The 20,977-nt window shown below is 44.7% G+C and overlaps 1 protein-coding gene across 1 annotated transcript in view; it reads right to left on the bottom strand.

The window, feature by feature from the left end:
* The window catches only part of Cachd1 (cache domain containing 1), a 225,462-nt gene that overhangs the window by 10,451 nt on the left and 194,034 nt on the right, over nucleotides 1-20,977 (bottom strand). Inside the window, exons 14-24 of the mRNA NM_001191758.1 lie at nucleotides 19,008-19,150; nucleotides 18,175-18,356; nucleotides 16,938-17,048; nucleotides 12,357-12,479; nucleotides 10,168-10,267; nucleotides 9,962-10,078; nucleotides 5,774-5,934; nucleotides 5,374-5,460; nucleotides 4,146-4,262; nucleotides 2,695-2,846; nucleotides 753-914 (exon numbers count right to left, since the gene is read on the bottom strand). Coding sequence (NP_001178687.1) covers nucleotides 753-914; nucleotides 2,695-2,846; nucleotides 4,146-4,262; nucleotides 5,374-5,460; nucleotides 5,774-5,934; nucleotides 9,962-10,078; nucleotides 10,168-10,267; nucleotides 12,357-12,479; nucleotides 16,938-17,048; nucleotides 18,175-18,356; nucleotides 19,008-19,150 — 1,455 coding nt within the window. The remainder of the gene's footprint in view (nucleotides 1-752; nucleotides 915-2,694; nucleotides 2,847-4,145; nucleotides 4,263-5,373; nucleotides 5,461-5,773; nucleotides 5,935-9,961; nucleotides 10,079-10,167; nucleotides 10,268-12,356; nucleotides 12,480-16,937; nucleotides 17,049-18,174; nucleotides 18,357-19,007; nucleotides 19,151-20,977) is intronic.

Genomic DNA, 20,977 nt, shown 5'->3' with positions numbered 1-20,977 from the left:
TGTGCTGTGTCAGGTTTGTCGTCATAGCAACATCTAACTTGTCACTAGTCCTTCAAGCTGAGTTACGTGGCTGGGACACCTGTGAGTTGAGTTTGCTTTCGCAGAGGGCTGACATATCTCTGGGGACTTCGGGAAGGTGGGGATGGTTTTGAGTACAGATGGCAGACTCAAAGCTTTGGCAACAAGGTCATGATTATAGGCCAACTCTTCTGGAGTTTGCTTCTATGACTTATCCTGTTTGGAGAGATCTGATTTTTCCGACGTGATCAGTCATACTCTGTGCAGGAATGCAATAGAATGGATTCATATTCTTTTTTTTTCTTTTTCTTTTGTCTTTTTTTCGGAGCTGGGGACCAAACCCAGGGCCTTGCGCTTGCTAGGCAAGCGCTCTACTACTGAGCTAAATCCCCAACCCATGGATTCATATTCTTGATTGATCTTAATAATGATCCAGGGGTCTCTGATACGCTTGGGTTCAGACCTGCCAGGGCAGCATGCTGACACACATTCTGTCAGCGCCCAGCTGCCCAGTTTAGCCTATGAGGGAAGTAGGCCATGGAGTGTGTGAGGGATGAGGATGTTGGTAGCACCTGGAAAGGGCCCAGTATTTTCTGAGTAATCAAAATGGGGCATGTGGAGTTTAGTCACTAAATTAGAAAGCAGGCTTTGGGCACTTCAGGCGTCGTCATGCTGCTGATACGTTTTCCTAACAAATCACCGCTGAACGACCTATCAGAGCTTTCCGCACTCACCTTGAGCAGCAAGAGGAGACATATGCTGGTGGCTCCGGCGATGGATCTGGTGGCGGTAAGCGTAGACGGCAAGGACCAGCACCATGATGCAGCCCATGATCCCTCCGGCCACAGGGCCCACTGGGGCGCTCTTAATCATGTTCAGTGTGATCACCTCATCACCTTGAGGGAAGAAACCAACAGAAGTGCCGTGTCAGCATCCCCCAAGCGCAGGGGGAGGTCGGCGTGGAGCAAGGGTGGTAAGAGGGGAAGGAGCTGAGAGGAAGGGTTTGGTGGATAGCTGTGCTGCTCTCTAAATTCCTCACTGACACACCAGAGTGTGGGAGTGGAGGCTTCGTTTCATTCATGGTTCTTAAATGTTGGTTGTGACACGGAGCGAGAGCATGGATACTAAGGGCTGCTGCAAATGCTGTGAGCAGATTAAAACTGCTTACACACATGCATTGCTTGTGCTGATGGAGTCCTGGCTACGCACCAAGAGGCAACAGCACCTGGGAGAGAGAGACGAGGTGGGCTTCTTTGAAGCACACATGAGCTAAGAGACACGAAGTACCTAAGTCTGTGGTTCACAGAGCAAGCTGCAGAGGTCTAGCCTCCTATAAGCACAGAAAATAACCCTTTGAAGTATTGTGCCATTGCCTGGTTCAGCGGTAACACAAGAGCTCAACCCCACATCCCCACAGGAGAGAAGATAGCCTCCCTTCAGTCAAGTTAAATGGGCAGACATTAAAAAGCATGATACAGGACTGGAGAGATGGCTCAGTGGTTAAGAGCACTGATTGCTCTTCCAGAGGCCCTGAGTTCTATTCCCAGCAACCACATGGTGGCTCACAACCATCTGTCTCAGAATCTGGTGCCCTCTTCTGGTGTGTCTAAAGACAGCAACAGTGTACTCACATATATAAGATAAATCTTTAAAAAAAAAAAAAAAAAGAAGCAAGACACGGATGGTCCCAAATTTGTGATGATTTGACTAATTTGTCAGATATAAGAGTAATGAAGCATTCAGTTAAAAGGGCATGGGCTTTGGAATCTTGAACTCTCCCTCGGCTTGTAATATGGAGGAGCCTCTCTTGATACAAGCTACGGCAGTGCCCCATCAGCCATGGGGCTCCCAAGGGTTAAGGAACCAGAACTCTGCGGTGAACTGGTCTGTTAAGTTATGTAATATTCAGCAGGCCGAGTGAATTGAAAACATTTTGACTTATTTTTTTCAGCCCTTAGTAGGTTTGGGCCACAACTGAATCCCATGATGAGAAACATCTACGTTCACTAGCAGCTTAAATATGGTGACTCAAATTTGCCAGCTAAGAGCAAGGGTGTGGTGCTGAGCCTGGGATGATACTGTTAAATAAAAAAATCTAATGAGAAATAGACTCTTTGGTAGTATCTTCAAGGACAGGTAGCCTGAGCCTAGAGGTTCTTCTTATGCTGTCCTCGTCCACTCCCTAAGCTGCTATAGCAATGCTGAGTAGCCCTGGTGTCTGCTGACCCCAGTACCCTAAACAGCGATGGCTAACTGAAGACTCCCCCCTTGTAAAGGTGGTAAGGAAAGGGAGAAGGGGAGGCTTCAGGATGAAATAGCACACCACAGACAGGCAGGCAGCAAGGCAGGCCCTGTGCTTCTGACAGCTGGGATGCACATTCAAGCGGACTCCGGAGTTCAGCCATGTGGAAATCAGGCCAGAGTTTCTCAAAATAAGTTTCATGGGAATGAATTCCAGGCTTGCAAAATTTGGCAGCATGGTTGGCTGTTCACCGCACAGTGTGTGTAGCCAGCTCTGAAGGTAATTATCTGCCTTGTTTTTTTTTTTTTAACTAGGGATGACTGGGCAAATGAATCAGGGGAGTTGGGCAGAGGATGATAAAGATTTGGGTCCCAGGATACAGGCAGAAAATTGCATTCAAGGGTCAAATCACCATGGGTCCCTAATCAACATACCGATGGCTCCCATGTCATCAACGTAGGGACTTTTGGCTCCCACGATCCCTCCAAAGCATTCTTTCTGGGGCGCACAGTAGGATTTGTCCAGGTGAGTCTTTCCGTCACTGTCCACCACGCACCACTCGCAGTCCAGCACTCCGAAACAGTCCCTGGCAGGTTGACAATGTTTAAGAAAACAGTAGGAACAGGAGGACAGGTAAGCTGGCCTTTGGATGCATCTCAAGTCCCTACAGGCTCCTGCCTGAACAACTGCCAGTCAAGCCCCTTTCCTTGTCAAGTGGGGATAGCAGTCCTTTACCTGGGGGTGGCTATTGCATGCCTCTTGGCCACTTGGAAATGAGAGAAGGCCAAGTATTCTTTGCGTTGCCTTACAACCTCCACATGTGAATTAGTGTGGTCTTATTCAAAGCCATCTCAGAAGATCAAAGGCAAATGGCCCCAGGGTTGTTCGGTTTGGGTCTAACATGCTCCATGTGAGTGGTCATTATTATTTTTTTTAAAGGAAGAAAATAATAGACAAATACATTCAGGAAAAGAGTAGTCAATTTAAAAGCAATTTCCTCCTGGGCTGCGTGCATGGTTGACACTCCTAAGACATCACACCAGTGGCAGTGCTGCCCACTCCTAAAGGTAGCACGATGACCTATGTTAATCACTGTGATTAACAATCTTCACCTGGACCAAACATGAGGCTGACCTGCCCTCAGTTTGCCTGATCACATGACAACCAGCAGCCAGAGAGAAGTAATCCCCCTTCCCCAGATCTGCAGAGCCACTGCACCAAGCCTAGTCCGAAACACCCAGAGGGGAAGCAGCCCACAGCAGGGGGTGGGCAGACACAGGGCTGTTAGTTCTCAGAGCTGTCCTGGAGCAGATCTGCTCTCTAAGAAGGGAAAACTAATGAGCTCTGAAATACTCCCCAGAGAACCCAATGGCTGCTGGGTCCTGTGCAGAATCCTGGGACAGCCTAATCCCTTGCAACATCTCTTGCTCTTTGCTTAGTAAAACAAAAAGACCTCCTACACATAGCAGAGGCCCTTTTCAGCCTACAGCAAGGGTCAAATACCTGTAACCAGTGGGAATAAAAGATCCCATCTGGGAGACAAAAGGCTCAGGGTGTAAGAACCATCCTTCCTCCCCACAAAGGACATATCCTTAAAGAATAAAGAGTGGGGATGAGAACACTAGCTGCAGATGCTCAGTGGGTTTGCTGAGCACTGATCTCAAGGTCTTTCTGTCTCCCTCTGTGTGTGTGTGTGTGTGTGTGTGTGTGTGTGTGTGTGTGTGTGTGTAAGGAGGGGGATTGGCTCATGGTACAGGTTTCCTTGGCTGTGCTGGACTCACTTTGTAGACCAGTCTGGCTTTACAAAGATTCTTCTGCCACTGCCTTCCGAGTGCTGGGTTAAAGGCGTGTCCCACCATGCCCAGCTTTCAGGCAAGTATCTTACCCACTTTCCATCCTCTGGTTACATCGACTGTTGACACACTGGTGCAGGGCATCTTGCAGGCCAGGATCGATAGCTGTGTATGTCACTGGCTCCTGGTGGACCTCACAGCTCGGGTTTCTATGCAGGAAGCAAATCTGGAGGTTAGGCTCAATGGCACCCATATTCCAAACACCTAGGTCCTTGATAATGTCAGAGAAAACGGAGTTTTTATATTTGTTTAGGTTGCTTTGCTACTCAGTGAGACCTTGGGTCAATTCATTTAACTACCAGATTGCTTAATTTGTTTATATTAGTATACAATAGAAATAATACACGTGTTTATAAGCACGCATACACACACACACACACACACACACACACACACACACACACACACACCTCTACGATACCAAAATTCTCAACAGGACAGAGCCAAACTGTGCTCAACCTTCTGTGGACACAACTCCCACTCTTACTTGTCTGGGGTAAAACTGTGACTAGTTGAGGGTCCCTTTTAGACACCTTTCTCTATTTTTAACAAATATGTATTGTGTTGCTTTATACATACACACAATGCTATGTGTTTCCTTTAGGTTTTAGGGAAGGGATCTAGCCTAATCACTAAGAATGTATCAATAATGTAAATAACACCATTTCATGTATGAACATATATCTGTGCACATGTGAATGGATTCATATATTTATCATAGAATTAAGTTAAAAATGTACTCAATGTAGATAAAATACCTGACATGTATGATTTTCATATGGCTTATTTTTATTACGTTGGGAGTCTGTATTGTTCTCTATTTTTTGAGGCACTGTCTCTCACCAAAGCTAGAGCACTATGGTTTGGCTAGATTGATCAGTAAGCCCTGGGGATCTGCCTGTCTGTTCCCTGGAGTTTTAGGGTTACAGGCACATGTCACTGCCTGGCTTTTACAGGGGTGTGGGGACTTATACTCAAGTCTACACGTTTGCACAACAAGAACTTTACCCACAGAACCATCTAATATAACATACAGTCTTACTATCTCACAGCATATATATTTGAACCTCAAGGGAGACATTATTTGAAATCTGGCTTAATGATTAGGTTCCGCATTAGAACAAAGCAATTTTGTACACCCTTAACCCAGAACAAATTTACAGAAAATATGATAATGATCACGCAGAGAATTCACGCGTGCGTGTGTACGTGTGTACACACACACACACACACACACACACACACACACACATTTTTTACCTGTTCTCTGCATTGGTGAGGTTGCCAGTACACTCATTGACCTCCAGGGGGCACTCACAAGGACATTCACATTCATTTTGCTCCATTCTGAAATGCAAACAGAATTACTAGTCAGAGGTAGGTATCAGCAGATGTATCATGTATATCATACACACACCAGAGGATTAAGATAAAATAAAAAACCTTTGCAAGTTACAATTGATGGTGAAAATGAAGCCATGGCCAAAGATTTAAATTGCATTTGGCCTGAACCCACAGCCGTGGTGACTGGAACAGCATAGATCTAAAGGCTTCTATAAACCTGGACTTCTCTTCCCCAGGACACACCCCCACCCCTTCTGCTCAAAATGCCTGGCATTAGTTAAAATATTAAACAGTCTAAGAACAGAATCCAGCCCACCGGTGACAGTTGAGACAGAGACGGTCCACCATGCTGCAAGCGCAGAAGGCAAGAGAGTCGCAGGTCTCATTGACGATGCCGACAAACGCGTTGGTTCCTGGGATCCTTGTCAGGCGGTATTTAGAACAGTGGCTGCCATGCACAAGGTTTGTCAAATCCCCCTAAGAAAAAGATGAAAGGCAGCAGTGCAAAGACTTATCCCTGCCTCTTTGGTCTTCTAGAGTTTCTATGTGTAGCCCTGGGTGTTCTGGAACTTGCTCTATCTCACAGGTTGACCTGGAATCCAGAGATCCTCCTGCCTCTGCCTCTCAGTTGCTAGGATTAAAGGCATGTACTACCACCACCTGGCCTTCTTGCAGAAAAGACAGATTATAAAAGCATCACATGGTTCAGCACTTTTAGTATTTTTAAAAGATGTGTGTGTGTGTGTGTGTGTGTGTGTGTGTGTGTGTGTGTGTGTGTGTGTGTGTTTGGAAGTTAGAATAGAGTATTGGATCCCTGGGTGCTGGGAACCAAATTTGGGTTCTATGAAAGGGCAGTAAGAGCTCATAGCCACTGAGACATCTCTCCTACAGCCATAATTTAAAATGTGGCTTAGTGAGCATTGCTTGTTAAAAGAAAAACGTGTTTTTCCTCACTTTGGTGAGAAAAAAAATTACAAACAGTTCTATTAGTTAGATATAATTTTCATTCAATAGTATATATTATCTTTTATCTATACTTACATAAATATAAATTTTCATAGCTAATTTTATTATGTTTATTTTTATTTTTCAATTTTATGTGCATGGGTGTAGTGCCTGTGTACCATGCATGTGTCTCTAGAGGCCAGAAGAGGGTATCGGATCCCCTAAAACTGGAATTACAGATGTCTGTGAGGCCATGTGAGTGCTAAGGATCGAACTCTTCCAGAACCTCTGGAAGAGCAACAAGTGTTTTTAACTGCTGAGCCATCTCTCCAGCTCCTAGTTTTATAATCATAAGAAAAAAAAAGGTAACACCATTGTTGGTTAGTGTTACTATCACTTAGTGTGTGGGGAGATTAGCTTGACTTTATTGAGGTAGAGAGACCAACCCACTGTGGGCAGCACCATTCCCTAGATGGATCCTGGACTGTGTCAAAGGGGAAAGGGAATGGAGTAGCAGCAACTATAGTTCATGCAACTGTGCTTGCTGTCTCCTGATTGTGGATGCAGTGTGACCAGTTACTTTAATAGTCTCCTATGCCCTTCACTTCTCCAGCATGATAGACTTCACCCTTGAGCTGTATGGCAGAATGAACACTTGTCCTTTTGGTTGCTTTTGTCAGAGTTGTGAATTTGTTTCAAAAGCAAATCTAAATAGCCAAGAGCTGCCCGCTTCTTTCTTTTGGTTAACAAACCTTTCTGCTTCCTAGGATAAAACACGGTTGAAACATAGAGGTTCTCTGAGAGATGTTTGATTTCCTGCTTCTGCAACATTGAAACTGAACTAAGCCTTCTTTTCCTTCATTCCATAGCTAGGAAACAGAATGGGCAGCCTCTAGGAGGGCCACAAAAACTCAAAAGTTGTATGATAATGTCATGTAATAATCATCCTTCTGCATGTGTATCAAATAACCTAGGAAAGTTATTCCAACTCACACCAGAGTCCATGTCATTCATTTCTTAAAATGTGCATGACCAGGAGCCCATATTCAAGGGTTGTGGCACGGAGAGGGTTCTGGAGGAGTTTTGTCCTGTGTGGAAGACAACTGCTGCTAGGACATACAGTGATATGGGCTTATTGTGAGATAAGCTTCACTGTCCAGAATGCTCCAGCTTCATTCAGGGAGAAAAGTTCAGGTGCTAAGAAATTATCTATCAGTATGGAGAGATGACTCAGTGGTTAAGAGCACTGACTGACTGCTCTTCCAGAGGTCCTGAGTTCATTCCCAGCAACCACATGGTGGCTCACAACCATCTGTAATAGGGATCCAGTGCCCTCTTTTGGTGTATCTGAAGACAGCCACAGTGTACTCACATACATAAAATAAATATATCTTAAAAAATAAAAAGAAAAGAAATTACCTATTCCTGGCCTGTGAGATAGTTCAGTGGGTGAAGGTACCTGCCACCCAGACTGACAGCCTGAGCTCCATCTTGGGGATCAACATGGTGGAAAGAGAGAACTGACTCGTGTAAATGGTTGTGTATCCTCTACATGTGTGCTATATGTACATCCACACACGATGCAACTTAGAAAGTAACAGCAAAGAAATCCTAATTCCCACTCAACTAAAACATGCCATTCTGAAGTATTTCTACTTCGATCTTGTGGCTTTGCCTGTGTGGACTTGAGAAACCATTGTAGGAATGAACTAGGTGCATGCATAGAAAACCTGTCTGAGCATTGCAACAGTGATGCTGAAGTGGCGTGGATGTGGTGACATGGATGTGGTGACATGGATGTGGTACTTGAAAATGCCTCCTTCCGCTGGGCACTTGCTTTTCACAGTCAACTTCAGAGTATTTAGTTTAAGATATTCAAGTTAATCCAGCACGTTGAAGTTATTATCCTTTTATTCCTTGGATATTAATTTCTTTTCCTTTTACGTCTATTGGTGTCTTGCCTACATGTATGTCTGTGTGGGGCACTGGATCTCCGAGGACTGGAGTTACACACAGTTGTAGCTACCATGTAGGTGCTGGGCATTGAAACCTAGGAAGAGCAACCAGTGCTCTTAACTGGTGAGGCATATCTCTCCAGCCCCCAAAATTATGCTATGCACGTAATGACTGAGATACATAAATGCCTATGTAAATTAACAACTTGCCCCTTTGTGAATGAGTTTTCGAATGTTAGTTCTCTCCCTCCTCTCACCAAGGATTGTTCTTTCCTAGGTAAGACCATCTACAAACTTTTAAAAACATATTAGATATTAAGCAGCAATTCAAATTCTGAAGAACACTGTAAGCTACAAAAACAAACATAAAAACGCTTTCAGGATGATTTCCAGAAAACTCCCCATCTAACATGATGGGTGATGGAGGACTTTTGGGATTCAGGCAGCCCAATCATATCTAGGAGACAGGAGCACAGAGAACCACAGACTTTTGTACAGAGAACAGGAACAGCCCTCAGCAGAAACTTCAAAGGGATAAGGGATGGGTTGGTGTGATCGATATTCTTAGTCATCAAGTTGACTACATCTGGAATTAATTAAAGCCCAGGAATACCTCTGAGGGTTTTTTTTCCCTTAATTAAATCATTTGAAGTGTTAAGACCCACTTTTAACCTGGATATCGGATCCAGGGAAGATCCACTTTTAATCCACATCTTTTGAGGTAGGAAGATCCACTTTGACTCTGGGCCACATCTTCATGAAGGACATGGAAGGAGAAGCTCTCTCTCTCTCTCTCTCTGTCTCTCTCTCTCTCTCTCTCTCTCTGTCTCTGTCTCTCTCTCTCTGTCTCTGTCTCTCTCTGTCTCTGTCTCTGTCTCTCTCTGCCTGCCTGCCTGCCTGCTTGCTTTTGCTTTCACTCACAAGTCTATTCCTTCACTGCAGTTAGGATCTACTTTTCTGGAATTCTAGCATGTACTAATGACTAGCTGAGACATCCAGTCTCAGGAACTGAACAAATAGTGGATTCTTGAACCTTCTGTTGGTAGACAGCAATTGTTGGACTAGCTGGACCACAATCTGTAAGCCATTCTAATAAATCTTCTTTCTCTTTCTATATATATTCATTGTATAAATTCTGTCCCTCTAGGGCAGTGTTTTTCAACTTTCCTAATGCTATGACATGACCCTTTAATACAGTTCCTCATGTTGTGGTGACCCCCAACCATAAAATTATTTTTGTAGCTACTTAACATCATTACGATTTGCTACTGTTATGAATTGTAATGTAAATATCTGATATGCAAGATCCCTGATATACTACCCTTGTGAAAAGGTCATTTGAGTCCCCAAAGGGGTCACAACCCATGGGTTGAGAGCCACTGCTCTAGGGAACCATAACTAATGCAGTTGGTGTGTCAATCAAACCAGAGTACCAACCCTGTGACCTTCAGACAATACCTGCCCCATCCTGGCCATTTGTCCTAAAATTATCACAGGGAGAGTTTTACTAAAGACCTTGGCTCACCCCACGGTTCTGTAACTCCAAGGCAATGAAACAGGCACACACACTATTCTGCCCATGAAGGCGCTCGCACATGGCTTACCACCAGGCTGGTGTTGAACTTGTAAGATCTCTGCACTGTCCGGTCACTGAAGCTGTTGCACAAGTTCTTCTTCACAAAGTTGGGATGGTTCAGGATATCGTTTGCTACCAGGGGCTCCTGACAAGGCCACAAGACAGAAGACAAGTGTCACTTAACACACTCCAGGCTGTTGCAGAATGGAGGTGACCCTCTTGGGCAGGGAATACCTTGTGGGTGATGTGTTGCTGTTCCAGAGGTGCATGACCTTTGGGGTCAACGAGGGTTGGATGAGCTACCAGATAACCTCTGTCCTCCATTATGAAGCACCTGCACCAAAACAGGTCTGTTATTCATACAAACGGCAACCATGCTTTCAAAGAACACTTGCATATACCTGCCTTAAAACAAACAGCACTTGTGCAGACTTTTGGGGGAGAAATAAAGGCAGGCTCTCTGGCAAATAGACACATTTTTCCTGAGGTGATGAACTATCTGGCCTCCGGGTTATAGTAAGAACACATTGCTCCGTGGTCACCTATACATTTCATACAGTGGTGGTTCTTCACCCTCCTCATGCTGTGACCCATTAGTACAGTTCCTCACGTTGTGGTCATTCACCAACCATAAAATTACTTTCATTGCTATTTCATAATTGTAATTTTGCTACCATTATGAATTGTAATGTAAATATCTGTTTTCTGATGGTCTTAGGTGACCCCCATGAAAAGGTCATTTGACCTCCCAAAGGTGTCACGACCTAACCACTATCATGGAGGATGTGCCCACTTAATCCAACTGTGTGAGGAACATGAAATATTTTACAAAGGAGGATGCTATTTACAGACACAGTCATAAACAAAGTAAAGCACTCCGTACATATAAAAAATACTGTAGCAACATTACGTAGCGCTACAACCACTTTAATCAAGACTACGTTCTGCTTTGCTCCCCTGAGCATTAGTCAGAGCAGCGGCCAGGATCCCTGAACGCGCCCATCAAGCACCAGTGTGAAATTCAACAGTGGCACGAAGCGTGGAGCACAAGACCAAACTAAGAAGCTATTTTTAAAAGCAGCCTGCACTGAATCAAGGGAATGCCCTTGCTTTGATCAGACATTTTCTTTTGAAATCCAGGAGGCAGAGTTTCATAGTTCTGTGAGCCTCTTTCTGGGAAAAATGTAAAAAGTGTGGTCTAAGCAGCTGACATTTCACGAAGATTGGCTTAATGACTAAGTTAACATCAAAAGTGCTGCCTGAGAGAGAGTGTCTTCTGGTCTTCCCAATGCCAGTGCTGAGGGAGACTTGATCACTGGCTCCTAGAGAAACAACTTTGGGGCCCTATGCCATTCTTCTTGCTGGGTGTCATGTCTGCTTGGCCAAATAGTAAACAGCATGCACCTTCAAAACAGGAAAGAAAGGAAGGCTGGGGAGATGGCTCAGGGGGAAAAGCACTTTGTCTTGCGATTGCCGAGACTCATGGAGAGCTCAGTGCACTTGCACGTACCGCTAATCAGAAACTTGTTGGGAATTGGTTCTAATGCTTTGTCTTGTTCCAGCTCCCAAAAGCCTTGATTCCAGACCTGAGGGTCCCTGCCCTGAGCTGGCTGCGATTGCTGTATGGTCATTGGCTGGACAGGGAGACATGCTGTACAGCCATTGGCTGGGCAGGGAGATAGGGCGGGACTTTTTGATTGCAAACCAAGGAACCAGGAAAGAGGGGAAGGAGAGAATCGCCATGACTCAGAGGGAGAAGGTTCAGATTTAAGAGTTGCAGGAGAGAAAGCCTCCAACAATGTAGGTAGAAAGGGAATGCGGCCCTATGGAGGGCTGCCCAGAAGGTAATAGGGCAGCAAAAATAAAATATAGATTTAGAAAGTGTTGAGCCAGGAATACTGGAGGGAAGTGTGTGCTAGCTGTGGGAAGGTTTAGAATTGCCCAGCTATTGAGCTAGTCTAGGCATATCAAAATTAGCTGGTGTGTGTGTGTGTGTGTGTGTGTGTGTGTGTGTGTGTGTGTGTGTGTGTGTCTGTATGTATGTATGTATGTCTGTCTTTCATTCACAAATCCAGAGAATTCCTGGGTGGGTGCAGCATGCAGGGAGCTGAAGTGCTTTAACTAATTTACTGCAACAGAATCCTCCAAAGCTCATAGGCCAGGGACCCTGGTGTTCGGAGTCATGAATTGGGGAGCTTGTCTCAGACACCTTTAGTTAGCGTCTGAACTCTACATGTGTGCATGTGTGTGTGCACGCATGTGCTCAGGCAGAGAGCTGGGCAGGGGAAAGAAGACAATAAAAACCTGCCTTAATAGGACAGTAAACCATAAACTCAATCTCTTGTCTTGATGCGGTTCACACCTCATACTGATTTGGTCTCATTTTGGCAGTAGACAAGAAGTAGTCTCCCTGGAGGGCTTACCTTATTTTGTTGCCACCATCTTGGTTACAAACTGGTAAGAGATCCATCAGAACCTTGTAGAAGTACCTCAGTGTGAAGTCGATGCCCATCACAGCCACAGTGTGTCCGGAAGACAGCTGGGTACTTAATATGAAAGGGACCAATGAGAGTAAGAGTCACATACATGACATTGTCTGGCACCAGACATACATGCCCTTCCCACCTCCCAAATGCTGAATGACTGAATACAACATGCAGATGGCTTATTAAGACTTTCATTATGGCTTTTTGAACAAGACCTGTACCAAGCATGAACAGTTGTGGAATATGGTCATCCTCCCCCTCCCCATGTTCATGTTTTTTTTTTTTTTTTAAAGGCAAAAATATCAGTGCAGACATATGAGAGTTGGCTGGTCTGGCTACTTAAAACAAAATTTAAAACAATTATGTATGTATATGTATGTATGTGAGTATGTATGTATGCATATATGTATGTACATACATAAGCACGCATGCTTGTCTGTGTGTGGATGTATGTGGGTGCATCCTTGCCATAGCATGTGTGTAGAAGACAGCATGGGTGAGTCCTTCTCTCTCTCTAACACATGACCCCAGGGATCAAGCTCAGGCCATTGGGTTTGCAGCAGATGCCTTTACCCTCTGACCCATTGAGTAGACCCTACAGTTACTTTCGGTAGACTTCTAGAAAAGGAACAGGAGTGGCTGCCATTAATTACTTCCTGCATTTTGCTGGTAAGGAAACAGTTCTCTCAGAGACTGAGCAAGCATAGTAAGGCCACATAATACTTCTCAGGAACAGTTTTCTTTCCACAACACCACGGTGGACTACTCAAAACACAGTTATGTTTAAGAATTCGTCTTCTGCATTGTAGACCTCTATTCTATAATACTGTTTTCAAAGAAGGGGAGTCTGCAGGTAAAGCTGGGCAGTAAATCCTGACACTACTGGCTAACGTTTTGGTAGATGTGGGGTCAAGTTCTGGCATAGCTGACTTTATTTATGGGGTTCCTGAATATAACTTGGCCTCTTTAAAGCTTCAGTTTTTCATACAAAAATGAAGATAACAGGAGTGCTTTTACAAAATAAGCCTGCTACTGCAATCAAATGTGACAGTGCTCATCACGATGAGTAAGCTACCTTACCATCATAGATTAAAGCGGAAGTCACTCAGAGCAAACAGCAGGGTTTGCCCAACAGGGAGCATTAAGAGCCCAACAGCTGTTATCACCTACCTGCCTGATAACCAGGAAAATACCAAAAGAAAAAAAAGACATTCCTAACTATTTCACGATGGCCTTTTTTCCCCTCCCCATAATGCTGGGGTTTAAATGGGAGGAGGGAGGACTATCTACTGCGTATGAGCTCAGCAGGTGCTCTATGCACTGAGTGAAAACCCCAGCCCTCTCTCACAGTGATCTTTATTTTATTTTTATTTTCCGTGTAAGTGTATCTGCACATGCTATGTATGTACACCACGTATATGGCTCTTGATCCCTGAAACATATGTTGGGGATCAAACTGGGTCTTCTACAAGAACAAGTGCTCCTAACTGCTGAGCCATCTCTCTAGCCCCTTCTGTGGTTATCTGTGAAGGTTTATCAATTTAAGAACACTGAAGCTTGCAAGAGAGAGGCAGTTGGCCAACATCATGGCGTAATTAGTGCACACATGGAGAGAAACTTACTATTTCCAAAGCATATGGTCTTAGTCATTAAGTCAGGTCTTAAGCAGTTTTAAACTATTTAATTTCTGTGGAAGAAGCTAGGAAAGAATTGTAGCTTGCATTTTATGAATGAAAACACTATCCTGAGAATGGTTGAGAGACTTAAATACCATCCTCTCCCTGTATCCAGAGTAGTACCTGAGGCTAGCCCTTTTCTACAATACTATATATAACTGCACCCGTGCAGAGTACTGCTCAGATATTTGGAGATACGCTCATTTTACCTCTAATCCTCCTTTGAATGGCGGCTACCTGTGCCTGTAGAAACAATGGATGCCGAAGCCTAGGATCTGTACTTTACCTGAAGTGTACACAGGTATACTGTTACCATAGCAACTCAAAGCCCTGTATAGAACTATGCAGCCAAATCTACAATTTTAAACATAATGGATCAGGCTGAGGGTAATTCATTTATGTGATTTTGATTGCTGAGATCATGTGACCAGGCTCTATCTCCAGCACTTCTCATATGGTAAGAATGCCCAGCTAGATTGTCAGGATACTAGACATGTTTCTGGAAGAACAGGACAGAGCTCCCATGAGCTCTGCTGAGCGCTGAGTTAGAAAGTTCTCCCCTAGCCGCTACCAAAGCACGTCTGAAACCAGGGGTGAGTGGACATGGAGTATCTGGGTCAGCTGTTTTTTTCTGATCAGTTCAAATGGCACTAGATCAATGCCTGAGCAGTGTCTGTTTCTTCTTTATCAGTCAACCCACACTTCCCACACTCAAGGCACTGTTCTATGAGCTTTATGTATTGCTTAATTTAATCATTAAAAGAATTGTTTGAGATAGGCTATAATACCCCTCTAGCCTAGTGAGGAAACAAAAGCAAAAAAGGATTGTTTGTAGTCACATATATCATAAGGAGTACATTCACATCTATTTACATCTACATTACATCTACACGTATCAAGGAGGGGTGCAGGTTCCTAAGCTGGCACCTTTGCTAAACCTATCTATCAATGCAAGCCACAGGGGCTCTGGCTGAGCCACGGAAGAGGCCACTGACTTGGACCTAGACGGTGATAAAAGAAAATGTCACAGCTCTAAATAGTTAAATTGCACCCAGGTAAGCAAAATATCCACACGATGGGATCTCTGTAGGCTCCATTTTGAGCAGGGCCAAAGTATATGCCTACTTTGGGAGATCTGTATTCACACTGACTTGGATTCTGGGATGGAAATGGTGAATTTTTGGTGTTGTTAAACTCAGTTTAAGTAGGAAGGTAACCAAAGAGGAGACCTGCTGTTGTCCTCATTTGAGAAGCCTGTGTGCCCACCATGCTTCATTGGACCTGACACCATAAAGACTCAGCCACCAAAGGAGATTAGAACTCTTGTACTCCTCTAATCCTTAATAAAAATGTTTACACACACACATGTAAACTCACAAACTGGCCTTGACCTACGCACCAAAAGCACACAAGAGAAAACAGGCTAAGTGCTCTTGACAAGGAGCTGCGGTGAGGAGGCCTGATGGGAGGCCTCGCTGTTATCTTTGAAAGGCCACCTGGGAGCCCTTTACTGTCCTCAAAGATGAGATGGACTCTGTCATGGGAGGAGAAAGTCTTTTTACTTTTCCTCAATTGACTAGACCTTATGGAGGGGGTGATGTGTCTCACTCTTCAGACACAAGCGCACCCACCAGATGGCGCTAACAGAAACACTGCAGGATGTACTCCACACAAGGGTTACTTGCTTTATGTATGGACTTTGTGTTACAGGAGAAGCTAAGAGTCAAGCAGACACCCTAGGGTCGCATTTGACTGGCAGCAGGTATGGCTTTCCAGAGAGACAGGGACCCGATGCTGGAATTCCCTTCCACTCTGCTCTCCAATTATTATCTCAAGGAACTTGTGTCAGAGGAATTCTAACTAGCACCAGTCATTTGATAAATAATGAGCAGCTCTGCAAACCAAGAAAATCTGCTTCCTCTAAATTTTAAGGCATCATGCCAGGTTATCAGTAAAACGTGGCCTTTCTTGGTTGCTTTGAGAAAATAGCTATGTGTATAACGAAGGGATTAAAGCAACGTGCCTTCCCATCCAAACTTTCACCGATGTCTGTAGCATCAGAACTGAAGTTTTTAAGTCGTAGGAAACAACGCATTCTAATACATGTCCAGCAGTACTGACATTAACTAGTGTCTGGCAACATCGGCTTTCAGAAAGCCCTCATTTTTAAGAGACACTTTCAAAAACACAAAACGGAAAACCAAAGCAAACAACCGATGTAATTTTAAAGAGTCAGACGCCAATAGTCTGATGCCCTGGGACATTGTTCCTCATTAAAAGCTGTTCCTTTGCTGGAAAGCGAAGCAACTGAAGCAATGAAGGCAGCCGTGTTCCAGCTGGCATTCTCTTCCTTTCTGCACGTGTACGTGTGAGGCACGTGTTTGTACACCTAAGCATTCTGCATGGAGGTCTGAGGATGGCGACAACTGCCTTCCTCGGTCACTCTCCACTTGATTGACTGAAGGGGGGTTTCCCACTGGACCTAGTATTTTATGCATTTGGTCAGCTGACCAAATCGTTCCACAGATCCCCTGTCTGCACCTCTTCAGTACTGGGATGACTATGGGCTGCCGCTTCCACCCGGCTTTTCATGTGGCGCCCAAGCGCTTGATGGATTTGAAAGGTGCCTCGAAAGGATTGGTGACATGGCTCAGTGGGCTAACCTGATGACCCAGCCCCTGGCACCTGAATGGTACAAGGGAACCGGTCCCTTTCTGCAAGTTGTCCTCTGACCTCCACGCGTGTCCTGTGCACGCATGCATGCATGCACACAAACACACATGAACTAAATTAACAAATGGAATTCAGAAGACATTACGTGACTAAAAATGAAGATAATTACCTGGATGAGTGAATTGTGTGGCTGATTGTCACGACATAGCCAGCTCCTCCAACATCTAGGTAAGGGCCCGTCAAGGAAATCAGCCCTGGATTGGCTACTGCATGAAGATACCTAACAGAGACCCAAGAAAAGTCATGTGAGTTTGGGTATAAAATACTCTGTAAGTTTGAAGGAGCAGCAAGTCTGTAGCTCTAAAATACTCATTATAAACAGTGCTGTTACTATGTTAAAAAATCAAAGTAAATCTTTCTTAGATTAAACAAAGATTTTACGGGAGAGTGTTTTGCCTGTTGCTCTGTTCGTGCACCACGTGCATACCTGGTGCCTGCAGAGATCAGGTGTTGGATCCCTTGGAAGTGGATTTTGATGGTTGGGAGCCACAATGTGGGTAGGAGTGGGAATTAAACCTGGGTCCTCTGCAGAAGACGGTTATTAACTACTAAGCCAGCTCTCTAGCTCCTCACTTCCTTTGGAGGAGTGGGAGTTTGAACTCATGGCTTACCCATGAGTTCATGGGTAAGTGCTCTACCACTGAGCTACAAAACCACCAAAATTCTCACTTTTTATGTCTGATGATAGCACCTACATAAAGAGTTGGGAAAATGAGATTTTCTTTTCTAATATATACTGGACTCCGACTTTTTAGTGAGATCTGTAGTTTGGACCATTGAGGAGGTAATATAGAAGAGGAAGAGGAATAGACAAAGCTAAAGGAACTGTCCAGGATTAGTACAAGTGAGGAGAAGGCATGAAGAGCTGACCCGAGTGTGTTGGTTGCTACCCAACAGAGTAAGCAATCCCGTTGTTGGTTTATGCTGTCTCCCTCCTATAGAACCTGGCTAGCTTTGGGCTGAAAATAATGCCCAGAAGTAAAATAATATTCCTGAATTTAATGCATTCATTTCTCATAGGTTACGTGTGAGCTGTGTAATGTGATGCCATTGTTACATAGAATACGGTGAAGTATTTCAATTCAAGATGACCCTCTAGTCATAAGGTGGAATCAAGCAAGCACTTAGGAGTCAAAATAGACAAATGGACTCCAGTTTCACAATTCCAGCAGTGAGATAAGGGCACTGCAGTCAAAACAACCCACGAACCTAATATTAAAAAAATACTGAAAATAACTCTACCCCCTTGAAAGTGTCATCTCCCACGACTGCCCATTGCTGTATGTGCTTATCATACAGCTCTCCTGGCTTAGGACGAACTGGGAACTGAAGGCTCCCAGACTCACCACTGTCTCCTCGTGGGATCAAATGCTTTGTCCATGAGGGAACCAGGATAAATTCTGAGGACGCCATTGGGTGTTGCTATGTAACGGCGGACAATGTACGTGTTCAGGCTGCTCATTTCCATTTGTGTCATCCATTCATCTGTGACGTGGCTGGTCGCCATTACTTCGTTTCTGACAGAGAACTAAGAAACAAAGGAAGACGTTGCAGGCCCCTTTAAGAAAAAGCTCACATGAAAAGAGTGTAGGCTGCTGGCCGGGCTCCCCAAGGTTCTCTCGCAGAGAAGCCAAGCCCAATTACTTCTTCAAAACCTTTCCAGAGCAGATGGATCCAGCCAAACTTGATGATAACAAAGGTTCACGGAATACAGTCAGGGGAGGTGTGGACGGCTCAGTGTTCATCTAGCCGGCCTTGCTCAGTTTAAGAAAATTCCTACGGTGAATCAGTAGACACACAGAGCCCTCTCCCTTTTTGGTGCCCGAATATCATATTTATCTCAACAGACAGCAGAACACTTCTTTTCCATGGGAACAATGGAGTGGGGAAATTTTCTCTGGTCTCTTTATCACACCCCCTACTTGGAAATCCCCAGTGCATATGAGACCTGAAGTAGATTCTTCATGTGGCCTACTGAGCTTCTTAATCCATCAAAGGGGTCACAGCTGATTAGTCTCCCCCAGGGCTCACCCTCTGCCTTTTCGCCTCCTGACTGCAGAGGTCCAGATGCAAGCAGGGTTAGATACTTCAAAGTTTCATGGCCAGCACCGCCCCCCCACCCCCACCCCCAAAGCCGGTGGAAAGGGGCCCCAGAGATGTAGCCTGCGCCAGTACGTACTTTGAGCCCTGGGTTAGCAATGAGGCGAGTGTTGTCACTGAGATAGGCCGTGTAATGCTCCACCATGCGCTTGGTCTCTGGCTGGCTGAGGTGCTCATAGGGGGAGGAAAAGCTGCCGGCAGACAGCATGACGGTTGGACTTTCTGAAAGAGACGCCAACAAAGCAGGTCTCAGAACACAGAGACTTCATCTGGGGCCCAAACAAAAGCCATCACTTAGGCTCTGCCAACATGTCTGCTACGGTGGCTTAATGCCTTCCACAAGGACACAAAGAGCTTGACAATGGGAGCAAAGAAAAAAGGAAGGGAAAAAAAAGCCACATTCTCTCCCTTCAGGGAGCTTATGGTCCTAGGAGTGAAGCTGGATGGGGATGGGCCCAAGGAGGCATAAACACTGAAGCAGAAATCCTGAGTGGCTTAGACAGGCAAGCTGTGCACTTGCTGGGAAAGAGGGTGCACCACAAACATGGAGCCAGAGTGGACAGAATCTGGGATCTGCCGTTTCCTGGCCATGAAATGCTGGGCAAGCATTTGCAACGTCGGGGAAGTAACGGATTCTCCAGAGCGACTCTGAAGGGTGCTTTACAGGTGCCTGCAGAAGAGCTCTTGTCAGCGACGCCCATTAGCATTCACATCAGCACTGCGACTCAGGAAGAAGAGAGATGAGATGTTGGCATTGATGCAAACCCCAAATTAAAAAATTATTACCACAGGTGGCAGGCAGGCAAACACGGCACAAACAAAGCTTATAGAGGATCCCTTGTGTGCATCCTTAAATACTAGCTCCAACATGGAAGGAAACTAGTTTCCTATTTGAGACAAAAATCCTTGCAATAAATTATAGTGTGAAACTAAGATTTCTATTAAGTTTTTTGTTGTTGTTCAACTTTACCATACTTTTAATTTAATGTTTTTTGAAACTGGTCTCACTGTGCAGTCCTGGGCTGGCCCACAACTCTCTTTTGCAGACCAGGCTAGCCACATAGATTTTCTGCTTCCTGGTAGCTGAAAAGCATGCACCACACCATGCTAAGCCTTCTTATATTTTAAAGCGTGTCATAAAGCACTATCGTATGTTTTATGTCACATGATGGTATTTTTTGACACCATTAAAATCTGTGGGGTTTTTGTTTGTTCATTTGCTTGTTTTTTAAATTCCTTTTGATGGCTCTCACAGATGATGTTTCCGTGTAACCTGGTAAGCTTTTATATGGTGGACAAAAACCCCAGCAAATCAAACCAAGTCTGGGGTGAGGATATAGGTAGAGTCCTTCCCTTGCATATGACAGGCCCCGAGTCAATAGGAAAAGACATATAACAATGAAAAGGGAACTAAGCTGTAGGAATAACTTTGAGGCCAGACAGAGGGAGGCCCTTCTTCTAGAAAACATTAACTGTTGCACCATTCTGTCCTAGGGACTACAGAGAGAGGCCACATGGATGGTAGAACAGACCCAGCGAGGAGCCACAACAGCCCAGTCACGCTGTGACTCCATCCCCACATCAAGGGTGCAATGACTTGTGTTGGGGGTTAGAGAAAGTCATTTCATTTGAGATTCCGCCTGTTGAGGATATTGGATTTGATTTCTTTCCCCTCTGAGCCCCAGGCAGCTATTAGAAGCAGTTTAAGTACATAGCCTCCTCCTCCTCTAGTTTGGTAAGAAATGAAAGTGGCATTGAATAAGTCTGTCTTCTATGAGATTTTGATCTTCTATTCCTCACTGATGTATATGTTTCCAAAGTTTCCCCAAAGGCATTTCTGCAGGACTGTGTTTCCATCTAGGATTTTCAGTTGCTAGGATGCCATTCTTAAACGCTCTTCCCATGCTGTTCTCATTTGTCAGGATAGCTTCAGAGGATGGCCTGCAACATCACTACCGCCCTGGTCAAATCCAAGGGCTACAAAACAGAAGCTTCCAAAGGCTGAGCCATTACATGCTGTTGATTTGTGATCATAGAGTCAGTGGTCCA

Source organism: Rattus norvegicus, chromosome 5 (assembly GCF_036323735.1).
Source record: "Rattus norvegicus strain BN/NHsdMcwi chromosome 5, GRCr8, whole genome shotgun sequence".
Classification (NCBI taxonomy): Eukaryota; Metazoa; Chordata; class Mammalia; order Rodentia; family Muridae; genus Rattus; species Rattus norvegicus.
This window is presented reverse-complemented; position numbering and strand designations above follow the sequence as displayed.